At 40.5% G+C, this 21787-nt stretch overlaps 2 protein-coding genes across 4 annotated transcripts; one reads left to right on the top strand and one right to left on the bottom strand.

Moving 5' to 3' along the window:
- Positions 1-368: 368 nt before the first annotated feature.
- On the top strand, positions 369-12718 carry MAK16 (MAK16 homolog). Its single transcript, XM_035004066.1, has 10 exons — positions 369-477; positions 2544-2593; positions 2686-2795; positions 2902-2966; positions 3557-3708; positions 4668-4722; positions 10542-10616; positions 11232-11342; positions 12283-12348; positions 12483-12718. Exons 1-10 carry the CDS (start codon positions 463-465, stop codon positions 12675-12677), a joined length of 894 nt encoding a protein of 297 aa, XP_034859957.1. The 5' UTR covers positions 369-462; the 3' UTR covers positions 12678-12718.
- TTI2 (TELO2 interacting protein 2) lies at positions 10414-21641 on the bottom strand. 3 transcript variants are annotated; one of them, XR_004679070.1, is made up of 9 exons: positions 21617-21633; positions 20556-21268; positions 19212-19398; positions 18439-18531; positions 16582-16769; positions 16367-16510; positions 14175-14337; positions 13127-13299; positions 10414-11313 (listed from the first exon to the last, which is right to left on the bottom strand). XR_004679070.1 is itself a non-coding variant. In XM_035004065.1 (7 exons), the coding sequence occupies exons 1-7, from the start codon at positions 21200-21202 to the stop codon at positions 13195-13197; spliced, it is 1527 nt and encodes a 508-aa protein (XP_034859956.1). In that variant the 5' UTR covers positions 21203-21641; the 3' UTR covers positions 13106-13194. The 3 variants fall into 3 exon arrangements, 1 of the variants encoding a protein (XP_034859956.1); XR_004679069.1 differs by lacking the exon at positions 21617-21633 and adding an exon at positions 21599-21616; XM_035004065.1 differs by lacking the exon at positions 10414-11313 and having other exon boundaries at positions 13106-13299; positions 20556-21641.
- Positions 21642-21787: the final 146 nt, after the last annotated feature.

Raw genomic sequence — 21787 nt, 5'->3', positions numbered from 1 at the left:
AGTAAAAGTAATGCAGCTCCGACGGCTAAGCGCTAAGGGTCGGCGGGCGGCGGACCGCGCTTTCCCGGGTGCACACCCGGACAGAGGAGGCCCGCCGCCGGCGTGGGCCAGCAACCCTCAGGGGCAGTCATAGACCGCGCTTTGGACAAGGGCGTGCCCAGCGACCTCCGCCTCCGCGCCCCAGGCCTTGTCCGAAACTTGCGCGGATTGGCAGGGGACCGCTAACCGTGTTTACCGTCCCAGAGGGAGACCCGGAACAAGACGTAAGGCGGTATTAGCCGGCCGCGACGGACCGGACGTGGCGGTGGACGCGGAAGTTGCGCCGCCAAGGGGCGCTACGCAAGCCCGAGAAATCAAAACTCTCGCGATAGGTGAGACTAGGCTCTCCGGAAGTGATTTGCCGGAAGAAGCATGGCTGCTCCCTAGATCTGGCCAGGCTTTGCCATCCGAACCGCGGACGCCATGCAGTCAGATGATGTGAGTGTCGTGTTTGTCTGCCACCTGGGTTCTCCTGCTTTAGGAGACTCAGAAGCCACATACTCAGCTGGCTCATCGCATTAGCCTCGTGTTGCTCCAGAACCGAGGCTTCTAGAACCCCGATTTCCGAGCGTGGGGCTCTCACGTGTCTACTCGGGATCCCCAGCCCGCTTCCTTAGCTGGGTGAAGGGGCTGGAACACCGTCATTTCAATCCACAGGGTTGGCTTATCCAGTCCGTGGTACCCAGCAATGAAGGACTTTGTCTATGGTGTCACTGGACGTGGGAGGCACGCGCGGGTGGGGGGTAAGGGCGGGGGTTGGTATGGCCAAGTTTGGACATGAAATTTAAGGATCCCTTTCTTCCAGGTGTATGTTACTTTTAAGTCTGCTTTTTCTGTGTTAGGTTTTCCTTTACATTTGCTCCATTGTCTGCCCAAGTCATAATTTTTTGGAAGCATCCTCGATTCATTTATTTAATAATGTTTTTTTTATTTTTAAAGATTTTATTTATTTTTTGACAGCGAGAGAGGGAACACAAGCAGAGGGAGGGGGAGAGGGAGAAGCAGGCTTCCCGCAGAGCAGGGAGCCCGATGCGGGACTCGATCCCAGGATCCTGGGATCATGACCTGAGCGGAAGGCAGACGCCCTTCGATTCATTTATTTAGTTACATGTATGAGAAATACGAAAGTGTTTACGGTGTGCCAAGTACTGTGTAATTACTGGAGATTTAGTTTTTAATAAGCAGACAAAAGACCTCTTTTCCTGGAGCACTCTGGTGGAGGAGACAGGTGGTAAACACGTGAACAAATTGAAAACCGTTGTACTGTGTAATAATACTGTGAAAGTAAGACCAAGGTTGATGAAGTAGAGAGTAATTAGCAGAGACCACTTCAGACAAAGCTGATCTGGGAAGGTTTCCTTGAATGGAAGACATTTGAGCTGAGATCTAAAAGATGAGAATAAGCCGTCATTGGGGGGCTGAGGGAAAAGCAAAAAATCCAGGCAATGGGAACAGTAAAATGCAAAGATCTGGAGGTAAGAGAAAAGGAATATATTAAAGAATACCAATGTGACCTGTGCTATAGGAATCGAGGGAAGAGAGAGAGGTAATGAGTTGGATATGCTTGAAGGACAAGATCATGTAGAGTCTTGTAGGAAGTATTTTTAGGGCTTCTAATGGGAAATGACATCTGACTTATTTTGTGAAAAGTTGTGTAGTTATGTGAAAGGCTTTTGAAGGAGAGAAAGAATGAAAGCAGGGAGACTAGAATATGATGAAAGTAGTTTCAACCAAGGTAGTAATGGTGGAGAGGAAAAGCGGATGGATTTGAGATCTGTATTATCGGTATAACTGAAAACACCACGTGATCCATTCAGTGAAGGGGAAAGGGAGAAATCAAAGGATTTTTGGATTTGTCCAAATAGTTCAGTGGTGGTTATATTTGTGCAGATGGGGAAGGAAAACAGTATTTTGAGAGATGTGGAATTGAGAGCTTCATTTGGTTAATGTGTGTGATACCTTTCAAGACATCCAAGTGGAGATGTGTGTATATATACTTCGGCTCTGGAGAGAAGGTTTGACCAGGAGATGACAATTTGGGAGTCATCAACTTACAGATGATATTTAAAGCACAAGCTAGAATGAGCTTCTGCTTTCCCAGTTTGATTTCCTCTCACCTGTTTCCTGTCATCCCCCACCAAAGACATGTTACAAAATATATATACATCTCATTTTTGTTAAAAATATAGGCATACTGGTTGATGGAAAGTACATGTATAGAAAAAAATTCAAAAATATTTACAAAATTCTAATGAAATTTTATCTGTGGGTCATGGGGTGATGGCTATTGCCAATTTGTATTTTCTTTTTCTACAAGAATCTGTGTAAAAAGAAAACAGATCAGACTATTTTACAAAGCATTTCTTCCTCCGCTCATTCCTCAAAGACCCCTTTGAGACTTCCTCAGTAAACCAGGGCACTGCTCTAGGGCATTGTTTTCTGGAGTTAATATTCCCATCTGTTGGGTCAAAGCAGTTGAATTGGGTTTTTTCTTTGTCTTGTAGGTTATCTGGGATACACTAGGAAACAAGCAGTTTTGTTCCTTTAAGATTAGGTGAGTCTAGATTTGCATATTGAACAAAGATTCCTTCAGTTGCCCTCTTGGTAACCCATCTTATAATTTTTGCTCTTTTCCTCCCATTCTAGAACTAAGACTCAGAGTTTTTGCAGAAATGAATATAGCCTGACTGGACTGTGTAATCGGTCATCTTGTCCCCTGGCAAACAGTCAGTATGCCACTATCAAAGAAGAGAAAGGTAACTCCTCAGTTTTAACTTCCATAAGAACTAGTCAACAGCTCTTAAAAGGATGTTCTCTAGTCTCTCTGTAAATAATATTAATGGTATTTACTCTATCCTGCAGGACAGTGCTACTTGTATATGAAGGTTATAGAGCGAGCAGCTTTTCCTAGGCGTCTCTGGGAACGGGTAAGACTTAGACATAAAATTACAGTGATCATTAATCAAGAGCAAAAATGCCACATGCTTTTCTCTCTTCCTTGACCATAGCTAAACTTTTAATTAAGATTTATTTGTTTATGAGGGGCACCTGGGTGGCTCAGTCGTTAAGCGTCTGCCTTCGGCTCAGGTCGTGATCCCAGGGTCCTGGGATCGAGCCCCACATCAGGCTCCCTGCTCAGCGGGAAGCCTGTTTCTCCCTCTCCCTCTCCCCCTGCTCGTGTTCCCTCTCTCGCTGTGTCTCTCTGTCAAATAAATAAATCTTTAAGAAAAAAAAAAGATTTATTTGTTTATGAGAGAGAGTACGAGCGGGGAGGTGGGGGTGGGCAGAGGGAGAAGCAGACTCCGTGTTGAGCACAGAGCCCAACACAGGGCTTGATCCCAGGACCCTGAAATCATGACCTGAGCCAAAATCAAGAGTCAGATGCTTCACCAGCTGAGCCACAAAGGTGCCCCTGGATTAAACTTCTGAAGCCAACCTCCTTAGGTCCCATGGGTATCATAGCAGTGAAGACCTAATAATTTACCCTTACTCTTTAAGCTTTCTTTTTGCTTGATAGGTTCGGCTTCATAAAAACTATGAGAAAGCACTGGAGCAAATAGATGAAAATCTAATTTACTGGCCCCGTTTCATTCGACACAAGTGTAAGCAGAGATTCACCAAGATCACCCAGTACCTAATTCGAATTAGAAAACTTACACTAAAGCGACAGTAAGTATTTAGATCATTCATCTATTATATTTATTTTTTAAGTCTATCTTTCTGTGGGTCATATTAGGAAGATGAGAGATTATGAAATCTTTGGTAAATGCTTCTTATTAAATCCAATTTCAGATAACCTTTTATGATATGCTGACAAGAAGAAAGTTTATCTCCAGTTAAAATTGTGCCCTTTGATGTTGCAGGATTTAAAAAACAGTTTAGTGAAACTCGATGATCCCCTCCCTGTCTGAAAAGCAGCTTCAGAAAATTTTCTTTATAACTTCCTGACAGAATCATAAAATTAAGGAATTGACAATGACCTAAAAATTTTTGAATAAATAAGAATGTAAGAACTTTACTCTGAGTTCGCTGAAAACTAATTTTTAAAAGTGATATGAAATCCACAGAACTGAATATCTTCCTAAGGAGTGATAGATCCTAATACTTCTTCATTTTGACCTGCAGAGAAAGCTAAAGATGGCAGTCCTCTACAGAAAATTCTTTTTCTTTGTTAACTGAAGCATTAATCTTGGCATAGTGAATGCCCTCAGAAGTCTCAGAACACCTAAAGAAAACAAAAAGTAAAATACATATGAAAATGTCTGACTTTTTATAGCATTAAATACCTAGAAAATTGTTAAGTATATAATCTTGGCTATATTGAGCTGAGCCCTACAAAATCAACTCCAATCCTTTTTTCTTCTCATTTTTTTTTTAAGACTTTATTTGTCAGAGAGAGAGAGTGTGTGAGCACACAAGCAGGAGTGGCAGGCAGAGGGAGAAGCAGGCTCCTTGCTGAGCAAGGAGCCCCATGTGGGGCTCGATCCCAGGATCCTGGGATCATGACCTGAGCCAAAGGCAGACGCTTAACCGACTGAGCCACCCAGGCATCCCTCTTCTCATTTTTTTTAAAGGTACACACAGAACGTGCACTTGGGTTTTCTGATAATGTGTTTTATTTTCCGTAGGAGGAAACTTGTTCCCTTGAGTAAGAAGGTGGAACGGAGGGAAAAAAGAAGAGAGGTAACTTATTATTTTGGTATTCATAGCTTCTGTATTTTCATTGAGGGTAGGGGTGTGTAGGTAGGGATCATGAAAAAGATTCAGTCACTATTGTCTGTGAACTGCTCAGGCTTGGGTTCACTAATGGATAATACTGTTGTATTAGTTGTATAAGATACCGGATATTCATATTTTAAGTTTATGACTTTCAGGGCAGGTTAAAGTAAGGGTTCTTAGGTATATATATAATGGAGAACAGAAGGAATACCTTGTCTGAAATTCTTGAGGTTAAATGTCTCAGAAATCACACCTTCGGTATGTTGCCTTTCTTACACATCGCATACTACTCTCAGCAGGGTTTGAGCACTCTTTTTTCTTTTTTTTTCTCTGCCCCTCCCCAAGGTAAACCTCTTTAATTCCCATTCCCTATTTCCCCCATCTTCCCACCCACCTCCCTTCTGGTAACTGTCAGTTTTCTGTAGTTAAGAGTCTATTTCCTGGTTTGTCTTTTTTTTTTTTTTTTTCCTTTTCTTGTTTTGTTTCTTAAATCCCACATTGGAGTAAAATCCTATGGTATTTGTCTTTGTCTGACCTATTTCACTTAGCATTATACTCTCTGACTCTATGCATGTCATTGCAAATGGCAGGGTGTCATTTTTTTATGGCTGAGTAATATTCCATATATATACACGCTTCTGTATCCATTCATCAGTCAGTGGACACTTGGGCTGTTTCCATACTTTGGCTATTGTAAATAATGCTTATAAAAAGTGGTACATGCATCCCTTTAAATGAAAGTATTTTGGTATTTTTGGCTAAATAGCCAATAGTGTGATGCCTGGCTCTTGAGTAGTTCTCTTATTTTTAACTTTCTGAGGAATCTCCATACTGTTCTATAGTGGCCGCTCCAGTTTGTATTCCCACCAACAGTGCAAGATGCTCCACATCCTCAACAACACTTGTTGTTTCTTGTGCTGTTGATTTTAGCCATTCTGACAGTGTGAGGAGATATCTCATTGTAGTTTTGATTTGCATTCCCTTGATGATGAGTGATGTTGAGCATTTTTTCATGTGTCCGTTAGCTATCTGGATGTCTTCTTTGGAGAAATGTCTGTTCATGTCTTCCGCCCATTTTTTAATTGGATTGTTTTGGGGTATTGAGTTTTATCAGTCCTTTATATATTTTGGATATTAACCCTTTGTCAGCTATATCATTTGCAAATATTTTCTCCCATTCAGTAGGTTGCCTTTTAGTTCTGTTGATTGTTTCCTTTGCTGTACAGAAACTTTATTTTGATACAGTCTCAATAGTTTATTTTTGCCTTTATTTCCCTTGTCTTAGGAGACATAACTAGAAAAATGTTGCTTATGGCAGATGTCAGAGAGATTACTCCCTGTGCTCTCTTCAAGGATTTTTATGGTTTTGGGTCTCATATTTAGCTCTTTAATCCATTTTGAGTTTATTTTTGTGTATGGTGAAAGAAAGTGGTCCAATTTCATTCTTTTGCCTGTGGTTGTCCAGTTTTCCCAGTACTATTTGTTGAAGAGACTGTCTTTTTCCCATTGTATATTCATCTCTCCTTTGTCAAAGATTAATTGACAATGTAATTGTGAGTTTATTTCTGGGTTTTCTGTTCTGTTCCATTGATTTATGTGTCTCTTTTTATGCCCGTACCATTCTGTTCTAATTACTACAGCTTTGTAATATAACTTGAAATCTGGACTTGGGACACCTCCAGTTTTGGGTTTTTTTTGGTTTTTTTTAATAAAGATTTTATTTATTTATTTGAGACAGAGAGAATGAGAGAGAGAGAGCACATGAGAGGGGGGAAGGTCAGAGGCAGAAGCAGGCTCCCTGCCGAGCAGGGAGCCCGATGCGGGACTCGATCCAGGGACTCCAGGATCATGACCTGAGCCGAAGGCAGTCGCCCAACCAACTGAGCCACCCAGACGCCTGGGACACCTCCAGTTTTTTCTTTTTCAAGATTGCTTTGCCTATTCGAGGTTTTTTGTGGTTCCATACAGATTTTAGGATTGTTTGTTTTACTTCTGTGAAAAATGTTGATGGTATTTTGATAGAGATTGCATTTAATGTGTAGATTGCGTTGGGTACTATGGACATTCAGTATTTGCTCTTCCATCCCACGAGCATGGAATGGAATGTCTTCCCGTTTCTTTGCATCCTTTTGAATTTCTTTCATCACTGTTTACAAAATACAGGTCTTTCACCTCTTGGGTTAAGTTTATCCTTAGATATTTTATTGTTTTTCATGCAGTTGTAAATGGGATTGTTTTATTTCACTTTCTGCTGCTTCATTATTAGTGTGTAGGAATGAAACAGATTTCTGTACACTGATTTTGTATCCTGCGACTTTACTGCATTCATTTATCAGTTCTAGCAGTTTTCTGGTGGAGTCTCTAGGGTTTTCTATTTATAGTATCATGTCATCTGCATACAGTGAACATTTTACGTCTTCCTTACCAATTTGGATGCCTTTTATTTCTTTGTGTTGTCTAACTGCTATGGCTAGGACTTCCAGTACCATGTTGAATAAAAGTGGTGAGAGTGGACATCCCTGCCTTGTTCCTGACCTTAGGGGAAAAGCTCTGTCTTTCCCCACTGAGGATGATTTTGGCTGTAGGTTTTTCATATAAGGACTGTATTATGTTGAGATATGTCCCCTCTAGACCTACCTTGCAGAGAGTTTTTATCAAGAACGGATGTTTGGCAAATGCTTTTTCTGCATCTGTTGAAATGATCCTGTGGTCTTTATCCTTTCTCTGAATGGTGTAATATATCACATTGATTGTTTTGTGAATATTGAACCACGCTTGCATCCTGGAAATAAATCCCACTTGATCATGGTATATGATTTTTTTAATATATTGTTGGATTCGGTTTGCTAATATCTTGTTGAGGATTTTTGCATTTGAATTCATGAGAGATATTGGCCTGTAGTTCTCTTTTTTGGTAGTGTCTTTGGTTTTGGTATCAAGGTAATACTGGCCTCATAGAATGAATTTAGAAGTTTTCCTTCCTCTTGTGTTTTTTGGAATAGTTTGAGAAGAATGGGTATTAACTCTTCTTTAAATGTTCGGGAGAATTTGCCTATGGAGCCATCTGGTCTTGGCCTTTTGTTTTTGGGGAGCATTTTGATTATTGATTCCATTTCATTGCTGGCTAATTGGTCTGTTCAAATTTTCTGTTTCTTCCTGTTTTAGTTATGGTGGGTTATAGGTTTCTAGAAATTTATCCATTTCATACTAAGTTGTCCAAATGTTGGCATATAGGTTTTTACAATACTCTGTTACATTTGTTTGTATTTCTATGGTGTTGGTTGTTATTTCTCCTCTTTCATTAGTAATTTTGTTTATTTGGGTCCCCAGGGTTTGAGCATTCTAATCAGATACACTAGTAGCTCTGCAGTGAAATATAAGAAGGTTCACACTAGATGGAATTTCAAAAAACTTTTTAAGGAGCCTTATGTCAGTTCAGGTCATATTACGCCACTAAATTGAGTTTTTTGGATTTTGAAATTAGTTATAAGGAATTGATTGGGATTATTGGTTTCTTTGAAGTAAACTGCACAGCTTTGTTACCAGATTAATGAATAGTGATGGTAATACCATGCTATCCATGGAAAATCTAGTCAGGAAATGCCAGCCTTTCTTGCAGAGAGCAGTCTGCCTGTCCACCTCACTGGTACCTCATTCAAGGTGACTTTTCTTCTGCTTTTCAAGACCTAGGAATTACTTTTCCTCACAAGTTCAAATTTTCAGTTATTCTGGGTATTTGCTCTGCATACTTCCCCTCTACCAACAGACATTTCCCTGATCATTTGTCATATTCTATCAAGAAATCACTTTAATAATTTGGTGCTTTTGTTCCTATCATTCATACAGAGTTTTGGACTTCAAATCTGTTATAGCATTGGTCTCCAAACTGTTTTGATTTCTCACCAGAGAAATTTTTGAACATATGCTCCCTGGTATATTATTTATAAATGTTATTATACATGTATACTTTCACTAATAGGTATATTATAATTAACATACCTATTACTGATCTAGTGAAATGAAGGTCTGGTTCTTTGCAGAGAAGAAATTTGTTTTTAAGGGCTCTCATAACTGATAGGTACCTCAGAGACACATCAAGAAGTGAATCATTGATAGTTTACATTAAGTACTGGCTCTGCATTTTTCATTCTTCATCAGCAATTTTGCAGAGGTTTTTATTCAGATCTAGCTAGTGAGTTTGTTTCTTCCCGGATTGCTAAACAGGTGTTCTTGCAAGCCTTTCAGAGGAAATTAAGTTGTTCTGATTTTACCAAATAAGTTTGAAGCCTTCTGAAAAATGTCGATTTGGAAGATTTTTAAATCAGCTGGAAAATTATGTTTCCAGATTGTTTGAGTATGTGATTTATGGGAGACATATGTTTTCACAATGTCACTTATAAATGTTATCACTTTCCTTTTTCAAATGTTCTATCCACAGAACAAGTTTAAAAACATTTTAAACTGTTAAAATATTGCTTTTCTCTTGAAAGAATGGAGTAAGTGTATTTTTTAAAGCTTCTGTTGTTACATATTACAGTCATTTGTCATCCTGAAAAATTCGGAACATTTTTCTTTTTGTGAAAAATGCATAATTCTTTTAAGTTGTACAATTCTTTTTAAGTACTAAACAATTAAATAGTATACCTTTATAACTCGGCCTGTGGTATTGCAAAGTATTCAGTATCTATAAACCCACTTAAGCAAACATCAACTGCTGTATGCTGTAATCATGTGAATAAAGTAGTGAGATCCCCACTTTCAGACTCTGGACAGTATTTTTCCCTCAGGTTATCTTCCTCACTGTATCGGACACACAGCTATTTGCTTTATGGCCAGAGTTAAGGTACCAGTGTTATTATGCATAAAAAAATATAACTTAATTTTTAAAGAAAAAATACATACGCAGCAGTTTTGACTATTTTCTGCCTGCATCTCAGTGGATCGCCCTTGAGGTGTGAGCACCCACTTTAGAGAACAGTACAGAACATCACGATAGCCTTTTAACTGCTCATGTGCCCCAGTAAGACTTTAAAATTTTATGATCTTTACTATTAAATTAATGCAGTCTTAGGTGAGAAAGATAGATTGAGGTTAGATTTTTATGTTTTGGTTGTGGGTGGTAGTTTGATACCATGTATCATTATCGTTTTTGATGCGATCACTGGAGGAAGAGATTTTTAATCTATTTTTCTGTCACATGGAATCTAACATGGTTTTAGAAAAAGTAGGAGTCAAAGTCTCAATTTCCCTTTCTCAGCTTTTACAAAATCTGTTTCAGGATTGGTCGTTTTCTTGTGGGTTTTTTTAAAGATTTATTTATTTGACAGGGCGCAAAAGCAGGGGGAGCAGGAGAGGGAGCAGCAGATCCCCCCACTGAGCAGGGAGCCCGATGCGGGGTTCAATCCCAGGACCCTGGGATCATGACCTGAGCTGAAGGCAGATGCTTTACTGACTGAGCCACCCAGGCACCCCAGGATTGTTCATTTTCTAAGACACTTAAATGTATATAGACCTACATGCTTTGTGTATCTATGAAAGGCTTCATTAGAATTTAATTTAAAATGCTGTTTATAAAACCATTGGAATTTTTAAATTTAAAAGGTTCCCAAAGTTTGAAAGCAGGAATATATCTGGCTGGAGAGGCATGAGTCCCAGTGATAGCAAGAGGGGGGAAAAAAAGTGATTTTTTTTTTTTTAAATAAAAACTTGGTTTCTTCCACTTCTACAGGCTGAAAATGAGTATTAATGAAGTAAATGGGTTAACTCAAATTTTTCTATTACAGGAAAAGGCATTAATAGCTGCTCAGCTGGATAATGCTATTGAAAAGGAATTGCTAGAGAGACTGAAACAAGATACGGTGAGAAAGCCAGGAACTTTGGGATGTAAATTTTATTTTTTAGACCAATAATATCATGCTAGGAAATAGTGGGGAAATGTGTTTTATTTTCAAAGATGCTGGAAAGAGCTTCACTTTGATTTTGTTCCTGGAATAAAACAAATATATAGGCCTTGGCTTCTCCATTTTAGTTCCAGATCTCTGTATAAAGGCATGCAGTTCTGATCCTCCTGCATATTACCCTAGTCTTCTAAGGTTCTTCAAAATGAGTTTTTAATTCTCTTTTTAAAAATTAGTGTCATTTAAAAGACAGATGAATAAAACTTACTTTTTCCTTATCATTTCCTTCCTGCCAGCAAATTTACATTTGTTCCAACCCATGGGTTTTATACACTACTAAGTTTTAAGTGATGTGCTTCTATTCTTCATGGAAGTTACCTGTTTGATTTTAACCACTGATTATTTAAAATGTGCTTTTAAAGACGTTGTCGGTTCTAGGCTTGAAATTAATACAGAAATATTACTAATCGAATTAAGTATTCTCATTTAATCACTGAGGAATATGCTTATTGGACAGTGGACTTCAAGTGTAAAATTGAGATGTCATTAAAGCTGGTGTGTGTTTCTGTCCTTCAGTATGGCGACATCTACAACTTCCCCATTCATGCCTTCGACAAGGCCCTGGAACAGCAGGAGGCAGAGAGTGACTCTTCAGATTCTGAGGAAAAAGATGACGAAGATGAAGAAGTAAGCCTTGTTTGTTTGTTTTTGCTTCATCAAGCAGTAATCTGTAGAACTAGATCTCTTTACGTGTACTCGAGAGAATATCATTTTCATTCCCCTAACCAAAAATAATTCTTTGGTCATTTTTTTCTATCATGAGGTTAATTTTAGTTCAGCCAACAAACTACACATTGACAATTTTAATCTTACTTATTGGTATTCTAAAATTTTTCCTGCAAGGGGACAAATGAAGAATCCTCATTAGCTGATAGAATATACCATTAAGGAACCTACTGAAATTTATACAGGATTTAATTTCACTATTAATATAGGGGAGGTACTGGAATGATTGTATTTTTAGGAAAAGGCCAGATTTACCAAGTAGTTGCTTAATCACATGGTACACTCAAATAGGCACATAGGTGTATTTTTTTTTTTTTAAGATTTTATGTATTTGACAGACAGCAAGAGAGGGAACACAAGCAGGGGGAGTGGGAGAGGGAGAAGCAGGCTTCCTGCTGAGCAGGGAGCCCGATGTGGGGCTAGATCCCAGGACCCTAGTATCATGACCTGAGCCGAAGGTAGATGCTTAACAACCGAGCCACCCAGGCGTCCCCATAGGTGTACTTTTCCTAGTAGTAACCCTTTTTTGATATTTGAAATTAATAGGTTTAATTAAATGTACAGAATTGTTTGTAAAGCCCTACCTATATACTGATTTTTTTTAGCAAATTAAAATGAGGATGTTTTACCTCTGATGATTTTTGTTAGGCATGAGAATTGATGTCCCTGAAATGTTTTTAAATCAGAAGTATTAAACTTGGAAATAAGTAGATTTTGGTTGAGCCTAGTAAGTAGACTGTGAATCTGTTTGTTATTTATGCACTTATCAGAGAATAAAACTAGATGTGTAAGCTGAATTTTCATTCTGTATTTTGAACTTAACAGCTCTGTGTTTTTTTAGGATGTGGGGAAGAGAGAGTTTGTGGAAGATGATGAGGTGGATGAGAGTGACATAAGTGATTTTGAGGTGAGATTTTGGGCCTTCAGGGAAAAGAAAGTTTCTGAACACACCAGCAGATAAATTCTCTGGGTCTAAATTGAGAGTACAATGAAAGGAGTTTGGGAGATGAATTTTCTCTTTTCTTTTCCTCTCTGTATCAGGATATGGATAAACTGGATGCCAGCAGTGATGAAGATCAGGATGATAAATCCTCCATCGAGGAAGAAGAAAAGGCCCTTGATACCAGACATAAAGGCAAAACACCCTTGAAAGGACCCTTGCAGAGAAAACGAGCCTATGTGGAGATAGAGTATGAGCAGGAGACAGAGCCTGTGGCCAAGGCCAAAACAACGTGACTTTTCTTCAGACATTTATAAATAGGACTGAACACTTTCAACATCCTCCTTTCTTTTACCATAAGCGGGCACACCTCCAGTTTTTGCTCTTTCATATGGTACTTAACACAATATTTGTGTTTTTAATATTTATGCTACTTCTGTGGGGCACAAAATCTGGGAGGGAGCGGAGGAAGCCTTAAGTTGTGAACAGAGTATTTTTATAGTGTTGGCATATGCTTTGAAGTAACAGCTTGAGCCCAAGAAGCTTAACAGATGAATTTGTGGGTGTAAATATTTCTAAATTTTAAATGCTATCCACCCGTTTCCTTGGCGTCCGCCCCCCCACCCCCCAACTTTATTTAGAAATGTCCAGACTTCATTTTTTTTCTTGTTCTCTTTTCCCTACTTCTGTGGGAATAAAAGAAGGACAAAGAAGGTCTAAGTTATAATGTTTAGTGTGAAAATACCTTTTTTCTTAAACAATTCCATTTACACAGTTGGACCAAGAAGCCTTCCTGCTGTAGGAAAGACAAATTTAAGTTCCATCGCAGGACGCGCCTTCAGACACCTGCTGCACTTTTCTGATACAGTTCACCACCTTGCTGTCTTCACAGCTTTGGAGAATTTTGACCAGGAGACCCTGAAACATGAAACCAAATCGGCTTTGATTTTTTTTTTAATTGATATTTCTTTTCATTTTACCTTGGTTCTTCTTTCTTGGTACCATACTCAAAGAAAGGATGAACAGACAAGACTAGACAGCAGTTTGTGGAACAGATGTTAATGTTAAAAACAGTGTTGGTGTACATGGAAGGGTCCTGCTGGCTCAGGAAGAAGCGAGTTAATACCAGCCAATGCAAATCAGATTGGATCCAGGGGCTCGAAAACTGCCTGAGATGAAAGAGCCAACACAAAGTAATTTGAATAAGCTGATAACAAACTACAGTATTTCTAAATACTTTTAGGATATGAATTTCTTTTCACGCTGCTTTATAAATTTAAATTGAAGATTTCTAAATGGAAGAAATGAGGCAATAGTTTATTAAATATATATAAATATACACACATAGCTATTATATGCTTTGGCTTTGAGAAGTTAACTTTTGTGGAATATGAAACTAAAGGAAGAACTCCCATGTGGATATGGAAAAATACAGTTGCCCTGGAAAAACTGGAAACATTTCTGGGATCGATCTGAATCACTCATATTATTACTCCTTGGTGGTTTATAGCTCATTATTTCACCATTTAAAAAAAAAATTCAGACTAAAACAGAACTTAAGTTTTATAAACTCTTAATCTTTTGTGCATTTTCTGTCCTCACCCCAGAGACCTTACCTTTGGTCTAAATTCTGAAGAGCTTTAAAAGAAAAATAATCAACCTCTGTTGAAGGCTAGTGGTCTCCAAGGTGGGAACCTGAACCCTCCATGTTCATTTACAAACTTGGTCAGGCATGTGAACAGTAATTATCAGTCATAGGAATTACTTAAGGACCAGGTTACAGACTCTCTTACCTTCACCTGTCCTTGAGAACAGTGGTCCAGGAGAATCAGGCAATCTGTGGCTTCCTCTAATAAGGTGTTCTTAACAGGCTCGGGTGTAAGGTTTGGATCCCTTGCTACATCGCATATCAGTTTCAGGAGAGCCTTCAGTAAGACCACAAGTCTACAGGAAATTCTGGAATCAAGAAGAAAAAGTTATGTTCATTCTCTAAATCAGGATATTAAAACAGATTTCAAAGGCCATCTGAATTGTAAAGCCCTCATTTCCTAAAGGAAGGAACTAAAGTGCTAGAAGCAGAACTAGAGACCAGACACCAGATTTCTTAACTGCGAGCCCCTCTTTTTCTCTGCAGCATAGTGTGTACCCATATACACACTCTGGCCTAAATACCTTGCTCCCTTCCAGAAGCTTGGTTCTACTGTAAGGAAATAATCCCTCCTGAAAAGGAAGAACTGGGATCTCCCCTTACCAGGGGCTTAGACTTTAGGCCAGAGAAGAGGAAATGGTCCACAATACTTTTAACTTTTATGTAGTCCTGGGCCTGGAAATTTTTTTTAAAGATTTTATTTATTTATTTGACAGAGATAACGAGAGCAGGGGGAGTGGGAGAGGGAGAAGCAGGCTTCCCACTGAGCAGGGAGCCCGATGAGTGGGGCTCAATCCCAGGACCCTGGGATCAATGACCTGAGCTGAAGGCTGACACTTAACGACTGAGCCACCCTGGCATTGGGCCTGGAAATTAAAGTGAGAGAAAGAAACTTGGTTTCGGGGACCTCACTGTCAATTAGAATTTCCTGTCCTTTAGTTCCAGATCCTAGCTTACCATCAGTTAAGCCCAGCCTATTTACTTCAACTTATTAGCCTTTCTGAAAGTTTTTATCTTGACAAAAAAAAAGATCTGGAAAAGGATAGTGGTGATGGTTGTACAAAATTGTGAAGGTACTTAATGTCACTGAGTCCACTTTTAAATGGTAAATTGTATACTTTTTTTTTTTTTTTGAAGATTTTATTTGACAGACACAGCAAGAGAGGGAACACAAGCAGGGGGAGTGGGAGAGGGAGAAGCAGGCTTCCCGCAGAGCAGGGAGCCCGATGCGGAGCTCGATCCCAGGACCCTGGGATCATGACCTGAGCCGAAGGCAGACGCTTAACAGCTGAGCCACCCAGGCGCCCCTGTACTTTTTTTTTTATATAAAAAAAACCTTAAAAACCTTAATCAGAGCTGAAAAATAATTTGTAGTGGGAAAATATGCATACTAAACCATATTTCTGGGCAGAAATGTGACTGGAAGAATAAAAGTTTGCATCCCTCGATTTAGTAAATATTAAGCCTGTTTCCTACGTTGTTTGCTGCTCAGCTTTCCTGTCATCAACATAAAACCTGCTGTTTCCCACTTCCCAGCCCCGCTCCTTCCATACAGGCATTCCTTTTCTAACCTTCCTACTTGGGCCTGCCATCCATTCAGTCTGTTCTAGTCCGTTCATTCTTCTAATATTTGTGTACGTAATAACCAAGTACTGAGAAAACTTGTATACTCAGTATCCTAGAGTGGGCTTACAGCTCAGCAGGGAAAAAAGACCGGAAGTAAACAAAGACAGTCCAGTAACAGACATAACTAAGGGTAAAGACTTTGGGAACCTTCTAAGGAAATCAAGAGTATTATGGTTCAGAACAGATGGAGATGTTTTTGGAGCACTGGACTCCTAGGTGAATTAAACTTTGTTGTCCATGCAAGAAAGTATTTGCTGACAAAACGTGTCTGGGTTCCAGTTTATTGTTCCTGACACCAACCTCCAGCCAGAGTTGGAATGCTTTCTAGGCAATCATCTTCAATTAGTATTCTCCTGGTCACTGCTCTGCAGATGTTCAAGTAATGTGTTATGAAGTTCTCTGTTCTCAATTAGATTTAAAAAACTTTGGGGTGAACAAAGTTAAGCATTGTATCACTTCTAAATAGCCTTTGAAATTCTAATATACACTATAAACCTAGAGAGAGAGATCCCTGCAGTAACAACGGGTATATTTTATCTTTTCAATGTGACTTCCGCAGTTCAATATCCAATAGAAATGTAAAAATGGAGATATTCAAATATAAAGCATGTCCTTAAGACTTTGTACTGAAAGTACACCTGGGCAATTTCTGAAGAGAATACTGGCTGAGTTCTGCCCCTCTTGGCACGCCTGCCTGCTTGGCTGTTTTACCTGGGCCATGCATACTGCATGAGAAGTTTTAGAGTTTCCAGAATCTTCAATCTAGCCTCCTCCTCTGGTCCATCATAAACCTCCAGATAACCAATGATGACTCGCTCCAGCCTCTTTAAGTGCCGGACAGTTAGAATCCCCAACCTAAAAAGGAAAGAGAAAACGTGGCACCAAGGAGATGAAGAGTCGGCCGGACCAGCAGCCCAGGCACTCGCCTCTTCACAAATGCTGGGAGGTTTCTCGCGTAGGTCCTGCGTAAGAGAAGGCGGTGCTCCGGCTCCATGTGGGTCAGGATCAACTGCAGTACCTCATCACAGTGCGTGGTGGGTCGAGCAGCACCTCCCTTCCAGTGCAGGCCTTTCTCAAGGACAGGGAATAAATCCAGCAGACACAGGAGCACAGCCTAGGAGGAAGTAATAGAACTGTTCGTCCGTTTGCATTCACATTCGCTGACTGGTCTAGCAACTTCATTAATCTATCCTTGGGGTCCGTGTGATAGAATTCTGAAAGATACCAGTAATACATGAAGTGTATATTACTTTATATTTTCAAGCTTGTTTTACATCATCTCCAAACAAGTTAACACCCAAGCAGGGGGGAGTGGGAGAGGGAGAAGCAGGCCTCCCGCTGAGCAGGGAGCCCGATGTGTGGGGCTCGATCCCAGGACCCTGGGATCATGACCTGAGCCGGAGGCAGATGCTTAACGACTGAGCCACCCAGGCGCCCCTAACACCTCCTCTTCCAGACTGTTCTTTGCTAAGCTATGAAATGGGACCTTATGGGCACAGCTGGGACTTGAACCGAAATTATAGGAGTCTAAGTCTATTGCCACTAAATTTCTAAATTAAATTGATAGTTACACATACAATAAAACTGCTCCTACAAAGAATCTACGATGGGGGGCGCCTGGGTGGCTCAGTCGTTAAGCATCTGCCTTCGGCTCAGGTCATGATCCCAGGGTTCTGGGATCGAGCCCCACATCGGGCTCCCTGCTCAGTGGGAAGCCTGCTTCTCCCTCTCCCACTCCCCCTACTTGTGTTCCCTCTCTCGCTCTCTGTCAAATAAATAAATAAAATCTTAAAAAAAAAAAAAAGAATCTACAATGGTCCTCATTTGTGTCCAGTCTGACCACCCTATGTGAAGTTTCAGTATCTAAGCACTCCCTTCTAGCTCTCTTGGGATTTTTTTTTTCCTCTTAGTTTTGTTTTGTTTGTAAACCATCATCTAAGGAGCCCTAAAATTTTGGCTGTCAATACCTGGATTCTCAATTTAATACTTAATATTTAAAAAGAAAGGTGGCTGGGGGGAGAGGGGAAGGGAGGACAAGCATTAAAAAAAGAGGCTATTTCTACCTCTGATTTTATATAACTTGTTTCTTCTGCCTTCAGAATGTTCTTGCCCATCCTAAAAAACTTCTGTTCATCCTTCAAATATCACCTCCTTCCTAAATCCTCCTAAAACCATCCCAACCACCACCAAACCTGGTTAGCCACCCTTTGCTGGACACCCACTGCATTCTATACAAACCTCTTCTTAATAGATTTATCACCCTGTACTACAGACATGTATAAATACTCATTTATTTACATGTCTTTCCAAAGGGTTTCTGAAAGCCAGAAACCCTGTCTGATCCATTCACTCTTGGAACTTACAATGGTTACTCACACACAGTAGATACTCAGTGTCTTTGGGAAGGAAGAATGGCACTATAATACCCAACTTACAAAGAGTTTCAAGTGTGTGTTGATACAAAGAGGCAGAGAAGGACACAAGTTAATAAAAATAGAACTTTTCAGACAAAGCCGCCCTCAAGTGATATAGAATTGACCCAGATGAAGAAAAAACACTGGCTCTTCTGTGGAGACTCAGAAATGTGGATGCCTGCTCAGTACTGAGGCATTTTCACTAGTCATTTGCTACCTCTTTATTTTCAAGTTGGCTATAACTTAGTCGACTATCATCCTCACCTTCCAAAAGAGGAAAATGTCTCAACTATTCTTATTCACGTAATACCACCTTCTACTCAAATTTGAGAACTGAGATTCACAGTTATAAACAAAAATTACAATTACCTGAATGAGGTTGTACTCTGGTGTGTACAGGTGGTTGAAAAGGGCATGGTAGAGGACCTGGGCTCTGTTATACTGGAGCAAATCAGCAGCCGGCTGCAAGCAGACAAATTACCCAATTAAAATTTTCCCAAGGTTGCCAAAATGTTGATTTTTTTTTAAAGATTTATTTTTGTGAAAGAGCGAGAGCACGAGCGTGTGCACCCAAGCAGCAGGGAGGAGCAGAGGCAGGGAGCCCTGTGCAGGACTCGATCCCAGGACCCTGAGATCACGACCTGAGCCGAAGGCAGACGCTTAACCGACTGAGCCACCCAGGCACCCAATGTTGGTAATTTTTGAAACTGAAGTATGGATACACAGAATCTATCATGCCATAGGATTTATTATACCACTCTCTACTTCTGTGTATATTTTAAAAGCTCCAAAATACACAGTTAAAAAAAAAGTTTCCTTGAGTAATATAATAATGGCTTGCATATTTGGATAAAACCTCTTTCAGTTTCTGATTTTTTTTGCTCCTTGAAAGTCAACTGTTAATTACTCAAGGTCTGGTTATTCAGTTTGACATGCAGGATAATGGTCCAGGTGTTACCGATGAGGTACAATCTACTAGGTTGGCAGAAGGAAAATATACAGAAAAAAATATAAATAAGCGAATTTAGTCACATAACATTAATAGGAAGCTAATAAAAGATAAAAAAGACAACAATAAAATGGTATCATGATGCCTCAATCTGTCCCATCCACACAGATGGCCGACTGCAGAGGCTGCTTACCACATTCAGCACAATGTGATGGAGGCAGTGCACACCAAGTGTTTTGTTCTCAGTTTGATAGTCATCCGAGATGAGCAGTGATGGGGGGAGTACCCTCTCCAGATGTTCATTCAGCCAGGGTCGGGTGACCTGTTGCAGAGTCCATGAGAAAACATGTTTGGTGGCAGGGTTTTTCTTCCAGGATTCCCTACACGGAAATGTGAAACCACATTAAGTAAAGTGACACGGTGTTAATCAGCAAAGAAAACCAACCTCTTCAAGCTAAACAGAGCATTTTCTTGTCCTTGAAAAGAATACATCACACGTAACTCCTGATGTTATACATTTTAAGATTTAGATCAAAATAACTTACAGAACTTGCACTAAAAGAACAAAAAACAAATAACCTGATACTAAATACATTTAACAATGAATCAGCCAGGGCTCTGGGTCTAAAGCTTATCCAATGAGAAGGAGCCATTTATAACAGTAGCTTGTAAAGAATCTGTGGTGATGGTGTGGGTGGTTACAGGGAAGATCTGCTAAGGGAGAGAGGAGTAAAAGAAATATCTTCAGTATTATTATAAGTATTACAAGGGAGCAAGTGAATCGATATTTGAACAAAAGCAATTTACAGCTTATAAAGTGGGCTTACACACTTTACTCAACCTTCAAAATAACTGTGTAATAGATAATATTATCTTCATATTACAAAAAAAAAAAAAAAATGCAACAGGTTCAGAAAGGCTCTCTGACCTGGTCCTACTCAGAAGCAATAAAAAGTACCAGACTACTTCAAAACTCCAAGTTCCTGGTAAAATGACAGTTATGTACACATTTTTCTCTCATCACTCTCGTGGTACTAATAGTAACATATAAAGTAGCAAGTGGAACTTACAGAAAATACTTTAGCTAATAGCAATCTAAAGGGCTTTTTTCATCCCAAACACCACTTTCATATCTAACAACCATCCTCATCTAATAACTAGTGATGAGTTTCAAGATCCCTAAGTTTAAATTCAAATCATAAGTTTAAATCCTCTCCAAATCCCCATAGTCACCTAACTTAAGAAACTTTAGAGTAAATAAATGGGACAGGCCTTCCGATGTCCAGGGCAGTTGTCAGGAGGACTGGAAAGAGCACTAGGGAATGGAAGTCTGACGACCTGGGCTCTAACGTCGAACTTGCCAATATCTGATAATGTCATTTATAGCAAACTGCAACCTTCCTGGGCCTTAAGAGATCCGCTATTATCACAACACCTTTATCTTACCATCGAAGAAACTCAGGTTCCTTTGGGCTCTAATATTCTAAAATGTTAGGCTGAAGCTCAAGTTAGTGGCCCTTTTGACAAGAATACTCACTTATTCAGATCAGGTTTGAGCAGCTCCATTATTACAGTAAATCTCCCTTTCTCGTCTTCATTTTCTCCGTGCAGAAATCCTGCCACAGAACCACACCGAGTAACTCGGAGGAGTAAGGAGAGCACCTCTCCAGCAACGTCATGGGATCTCGGGCTGGTCCATGGTTGCTCCAAGCTGTGTGCGACCGCGAAAATATAGATGGGTCCTGCCAAGTGACGCACGCCTATCTTCCATGCAGGACAAAGCAAGGAATTCTGGGCCGCCTCAATTTTCCCCAACAGTTTAAGAAACAGTACCCCAACGGCTGCCGCTTTCTCGGCCACTTCAGAGTGGCCATGGCCTCTACCTTGCTGCTCCTTGGGTGGGGCTGCATACTCCTCTAGGGCTTTTGCCACCTGCCCCAGCATCTCTGGCATTCCGCGGGGCGATGTGCCACTACCCTCAAATAACTGATCACATTCTGTGGCTTCTATTAGCGCACCGAGGTCCTGAACTGCGGCACTTCTGGCCTTGCCCCGTCGGGACTCCTGGCTGGTAAGACGATGCAAAACCTGGGAGAAAGACTGTCCGAGGGCGGAGGAAGGCCGCTCTCCCGGCAAGGAAGATCCTTCCTGCGATGGGGGTTCCCGAGGGCTGTCCTGCTCCATTCCTCAGCCTGCGGCAGTGATGAGCGGGTCTCCTCCAGGGAGCCGAGATGGGAGGCTGGTGCGGATCTGCTAGAGAAAAAAAGCTCACCCGGAGGCTGGCATTCTCCCGGAGAACGCAACTAAAACCAAATAAAACGGCAAGACGTCGGGGGGTGGGGTGGGGGTGGGGGGGCGCGAGTCTCAGCCGCAAAAGAGTAAAGTCTACGTAAAGAAAAAGATGCAGGAAAGGGAAAAGGAGCCTCTCCGGGAGTAACAGAGCCTCAGACTCCCAACAGATCAATTATTCTTGCCTTTCTGAAGATTAAAAACAAACAAGCAAAAACAAAAACCCTAAGAGTTTAAGAAATAACCCCCTAAGGCATCACACAAACTCCACCACCGGTGGTGCCTCCGGACCTTCCAGCACGGAGGTACCTATTAGGATCCGGACCCAGCTCGCCTCGCTGCCGCAAAGCGCAAGGCTCGCTTCCGCCAATACTCAGGCAACACTTCGTCGTTTCACGGCCCGCTTGTCGTAAAGCAACAGAGACCAGGTTCCCCACAAGGGAGGAGTTTGGGCGAAAATTTTGCATAGACATATCCGCT

The sequence above is a fragment of the Mirounga leonina genome, unplaced genomic scaffold, assembly GCF_011800145.1.
Source record: "Mirounga leonina isolate KUSES-001 unplaced genomic scaffold, KU_Mleo_1.0 Mir_128, whole genome shotgun sequence".
Taxonomy (NCBI): domain Eukaryota; kingdom Metazoa; phylum Chordata; class Mammalia; order Carnivora; family Phocidae; genus Mirounga; species Mirounga leonina.
Note: the sequence above shows the minus strand (reverse complement) of the source record. Positions and strands in the feature narration are given on the sequence as shown.